General features: G+C 30.7%; 1 protein-coding gene across 1 annotated transcript; it reads left to right on the top strand.

The window, feature by feature from the left end:
• Nucleotides 1–1,074: 1,074 nt before the first annotated feature.
• On the top strand, nt 1,075–3,413 carry LOC106366600 (DNA-3-methyladenine glycosylase 1-like). The gene is made up of 5 exons (XM_013806250.3): nt 1,075–2,006; nt 2,110–2,167; nt 2,257–2,340; nt 2,652–2,787; nt 2,932–3,413. The coding sequence occupies exons 1-5, from the start codon at nt 1,499–1,501 to the stop codon at nt 3,193–3,195; spliced, it is 1,050 nt and encodes a 349-aa protein (XP_013661704.2). The 5' UTR covers nt 1,075–1,498; the 3' UTR covers nt 3,196–3,413.
• Nucleotides 3,414–5,215: the final 1,802 nt, after the last annotated feature.

Genomic DNA, 5,215 nt, shown 5'->3' with positions numbered 1-5,215 from the left:
TAAATTAAGAATGTGAATTTTTAGTCTCTCTTAGTCTACTTTGTATTTTTGAATCAGAAACATGTATTAAATTACCAAAAACACTAAAAAACACAAAATGCAAGCAAGAACAAAATAAATAAAAAGTACATAAAAATTAAAGTTCGATGATAATTTAGAAGAATTTTTATTTTGAAAACGAATTAAGAAAATGACAATATTTCATTGGTTTACTTGATCAATATATATACATTGACTTATCTTAATATTTCATAAGTTTACTTTTAATAAAAGAAAATAGATAATGATAGTTTTATTATTAAAGTTAAATTATGGTAATTATATAATGATAAATCTAATTATTAATTAAAAATATATATATTTTAGTCGTTTCATAACATGATTGCATATGCAACTCTCTAAACTTAATATCAAAGCATATTTTTCTTATAGATTAAACATACACGAGAAATAACTACAGAATTAATTCAGAATACTTAATTCATAATTCCAAACTCCATGTAACAAAACCGACTTGCTCCTAGTCTTTCAAACTCAAAGAAAGAAAAAAGAATAGAATTCCAACTAAAAAAAATATCAAAAGTACATAAATATATATGTCAAAAACTATAATCGAGATAATTTAGAATGAATGAGAAAAATGAAACTATAAAATTTTAAAACATCTTACATTGTATGAAAATAAGAATTGGTCCTAACTTGTGTAAAATAATTATAGTTGTAATTCCAGTTTGAAAATTTGAAATAATTTTATATTATTTAAATTAATAAATTAATGATTTATGCTAAAAACTAATAAGAATCTCGTGAAAGTTAAAATAATTATAATCATATTCCAATTAGAAATTTTGAAATATTTATATTATTCAATTTTAATGAATTAATTAGAAAGTTTGAAATATTTATATTATCTAAATTAAGAAACTGATTATTGAATCTAAAAACTAATTAATAAGAATATGACAAATAAGCAAAATTAGCTAAAATCATAGAGAATGTGACAAATCAACAAAATCACTTCATAAATAATAGTATATATATATATATATATCAAACAGTTAGATACCAAATACATGACAATATATAATATGAGAAAAGAGTAAGAAAAAAAGGAATGTGGTGTCCTTATCCTACAGTGGTGACCCAAGAGTAACTCTTCCCTAAGCCATAGGCTATTCTGGATTTGCATTACATATCTCACCCCACCATGTTCCTAAAGAAACCCACTTCTCTTTCACTCCAAACCCTAATTATTTTAAACCTAATTAACACCAACAGACCTTATATTAAACACAATACACGACTCTTGTCTCAAAAACCTTAATTAGTGTGGATATCATAAATAAGAGTACATCCCACTAGCAATTATTAAATTTGATACCTACCCCACATTTTATCATCCTTTTACCCATTTATAAAAACCCTTTTAGCGATCTCACATTTGTTTCATCCCATTATCATCATCCTTCAAGAACACAAAGCTAGAGAGAAAAAGAAAATGTGTTCCTCAAAATCAAAGAACATGAACCAAGAAGCCATTTCCCAAATCAATGGTCGTCCAGTTCTTCAGCCAAAATCGAACCAAGTTCCCACTTTAGACCGACGCAACTCACTCAAGAAATCTCCTCCTAAGTCTTTGATACATCCCATTGCATCAAAGATAGCCTCACCAAGACCAATATCCCTAAACTCTCCACCTTTGTCTCCCAACTCAAAACCCATAAGAAAACTGGCCTATTATGAGAAGCCTAAACCGGCTGCTAAACCGGTGAAATTATCAGAGCGCACTGATGGTGGCTGCAGAGAGGTTAAGTCCACGGTGACTGTTCAGAAGCAACCTGGAAGTATAGCTGCTGCAAGAAGAGAAGAGGTTGCTATGAAACAAGAAGAAAGAAAGAAGAAGATCTCTCATTATGGTAGGGTAAAATCTGTACTATCAAACGAAAAGAGCTTAAATGTTGAACATGAGAAGAAGAAGAGATGCAGTTTCATCACTACAAGTTCAGGTTTGTAAAAGTTACTTGTTGTGCAAGAAAAATCAATTTTCTTTTTTCCATGCCAAATCAATATTTGATTAATTGGATCTAAGATCTTAGTTTGCTCTGACAGATCCAATCTATGTGGCTTACCATGATGAAGAATGGGGAGTTCCTGTTCATGATGACAAGTAAATAAAATTTTCTTTCTTTTATAAAGAGAACAAAAATTTCTTATTAACTGAAACTAATTAAGATTACTGTTGAAATCTTTTCTCAGCCTATTGTTTGAGCTTCTGGTGTTAACCGGAGCTCAGGTCGGATCCGATTGGACTTCGGTTTTGAAGAGAAGAAACACTTTTAGGTAAGAAAATTTAAGATACCCACAAACTGAAAATGATGTTTTTGGTTATAAATTTTGCTTTTCAAAAAAAAAACTGAATGTAAAATTATATTCAAATCAACCCTGGTAACAATAAATGCATCTCATTTTTGACGTCTTGATTATAGGAAGCAGAAGTTGTAAAATACAGCTTGATGATCCAATTCATCGTATTTTTAACTTAAAAGTCGTGTTGTTGCCGTGAACCATAGTTGAAGAGTGTCGTTGTGCTTCCTATTATCTTGCTCCTCTCTGAAACTTTTGGTCTAAATTTGTAACCTTTGGTTTTACAGAGAGGCTTTCTCTGGTTTCGAAGCAGAGTTGGTCGCAGAGTTCAACGAGAAGAAGATACAGTCGATAGTCAACGACTACGGAATTGGCCTTAGCCAAGTCCTTGCAGTTGTTGACAACTCTAAACAAATTCTCAAGGTATATATTAATAGAGATTGATAAAATGTTTTTTTCTTTTTGTTGCAGTTTTATTTGCAAAAACATATTAGAAGACTTGATCTTACCAAAAATATATAACTAGACGAAAAAAATTCATCTGATAGTTAATTAAAAAAATTGCAGGTGAAAAGAGATTTCGGATCATTCAACAAATACATTTGGGGATTTATGAAGCACAAACCGGTTACCACAAAATACACATCTTGCCAAAAGATTCCGGTTAAGACATCAAAATCAGAAACCATAAGCAAAGACATGGTTCGTCGCGGGTTTAGATTCGTTGGTCCGACAGTTATACATTCGTTGATGCAAGCTGCCGGGTTAACCAACGACCATTTGATCACTTGTCCGAGACATCTCGAGTGTATGGCCAAGGCTGCTCTATAGGCAAAAAAATATCATTGTTGTTCACATTGGCTTTATTTATTAGTTTTACGTAATCAAATAATATTGATGTGTTATTATCCATGTGATATATAGATTTGAGATCCTAACTTTAGGTATTGATTTTTGTACAAAAGTATGTGTGCGTGTGTGATTGTGCTTTATATTGAATATATGTGTGTATTTGGTTTATAATTATTTAATTTGGTTTCTGAGGATAATAGTTTGTGGGATATGAGGAATATTGTAAAGAAGAGAGACAGAGCATGTGCACTAGGTTGGGATGCATTGTCATGTGTTAGATTATCAATGGACTTTTTATACTTTATTCTCTTTTTATGACAAATTTTCTTTAGCGTTTGAGTTGGAAGATAATATGAAAAAGCTTTGTTAGACCCCATCTAGTACAAAAATTGATGCATTCTTCCTCCCGGAAGCCTTATCATCTTGAAATTCGTTAAAGGAACTCACACCATTTATAAATTTCTTATCATTTGTTACAGCCTTATTTTAGTCGTGAAAAAAAATGTAATGTTAATTCTTTGATATAGTAAGCTTGTATGATGTATACAAAGGGTGTGAATGATCGCCATAAGTGGTACAAGACAAAAAATGCTGGTATTACTATTACATTTACAAGTGAAACATAAAACTAATAATTTATAAGAAATTTTTTCTATTTGTATGATGCTTTGCGGCCTAGTCCTACCGAGAAATTCCCAACCGACCAGAGGAGGGAAGTATGTTGTTCATAAATCATAATAATACGATAGTTCCGTCGAGATGAAATATTTGAACGTACTGTATAGGGGTGTGCACTTTCCTGATATCAGAAACAGCACCTGAACCCAATGCAAAAAACCCAAACCGAAATTCGAACCGAAGTAGCAAAATATCTGAATGGGTATTAAATTAGAGGAGATTGGATATCCGAACCCGAACAGGTAATATCCATCCTATTCAGTCTGATTAGATATGTCACTGCGAGAGGTGCTTTAGCAACTCGACTGAAAAGGCGTTTCTCGGAGTCATGACTCGAGCACTTGTCTAGAGAGGCACGGAGCGGACCCGAATGGATATCCGAAGATAACCGAACATATATATGTATAATTAACCATATATTTCTAGTTTGCATCTCTTATTTTATATAAAATATTTATATTGATACTACACATACTTTAAGTTCATATGATATACATAAAATTACGGAGAAAATGATTTTCTACTCACTTAAAATGCATGTCAAACTTTTTATTTCAAGAATAGACAAAAAGTTACATCCAAAATTTAAAAACAATAACCAAAGTAATGTCTTTTTAATTTCAAAATGTTACGTCTAAATCTATTAATCATTCAATCTATTAAAAATATAAAAAAATAAGTGAAAGTTTTATTTTTAAATAGAAGAAATTTGAGAAATGATTTTTTTTTCAAAATCTAAATATCCGAACCCGATTCAAAATAACCGAACCCGAACTAAAAATATCCGAATCTGACCCAAAGTACAGAAATACCCGAACGGGTTCTATATTTCTATACCGAAATACCTAAAAATCTGAAATATCCGATCCGAACCCGAACCCGAACCCGAACGCCCACCCCTAATGGAAACTGGTTTGGGACAAACAAACATGACCAAGACAGCGAAAAATTAATTTTGCCATGACAGTTGGAACCCTAATTATAATACGTAGTAATAATTACCAGACATCATTGACAAAAATCAAATCTTAACGATGAAAGATATGCAAATTGCTTTATAAAGAAAATGCAAATTGCAGTATGGCATTCTTGTAAAGAAATATCTTGTCATAGAGAATCATGATGACACATAATTACGTATTTTCCCTTTAATATCCATAAAGATAATGAACTACTTATTTCATCATTAATCATTTTAATCAATTACTAGATGGTGTCCTCCGTCAAGTACAGAAATAATAACTCTTAAAATATATTTTCTTTTTAAATATATATATTTATTACATTTAATTTTAAGTTTATTAATATTTTAAAAAATATA

Source organism: Brassica napus, chromosome A2 (genome assembly GCF_020379485.1).
Source record: "Brassica napus cultivar Da-Ae chromosome A2, Da-Ae, whole genome shotgun sequence".
NCBI lineage: Eukaryota > Viridiplantae > Streptophyta > Magnoliopsida > Brassicales > Brassicaceae > Brassica > Brassica napus.
Note: the sequence above shows the minus strand (reverse complement) of the source record. Positions and strands in the feature narration are given on the sequence as shown.

Bases quoted from the DNA above. Each gene is read 5' to 3' on its own strand.
- LOC106366600 (XM_013806250.3), top strand. From the start codon at position 1,499: ATGTGTTCCTCAAAATCAAAGAACATGAACCAAGAAGCCATTTCCCAA. The intron at 2,168-2,256 runs GTAAATAAAATT...ATCTTTTCTCAG, and splicing joins GTTCCTGTTCATGATGACAA to CCTATTGTTTGAGCTTCTGG. The intron at 2,788-2,931 runs GTATATATTAAT...AAAAAATTGCAG, and splicing joins ACTCTAAACAAATTCTCAAG to GTGAAAAGAGATTTCGGATC.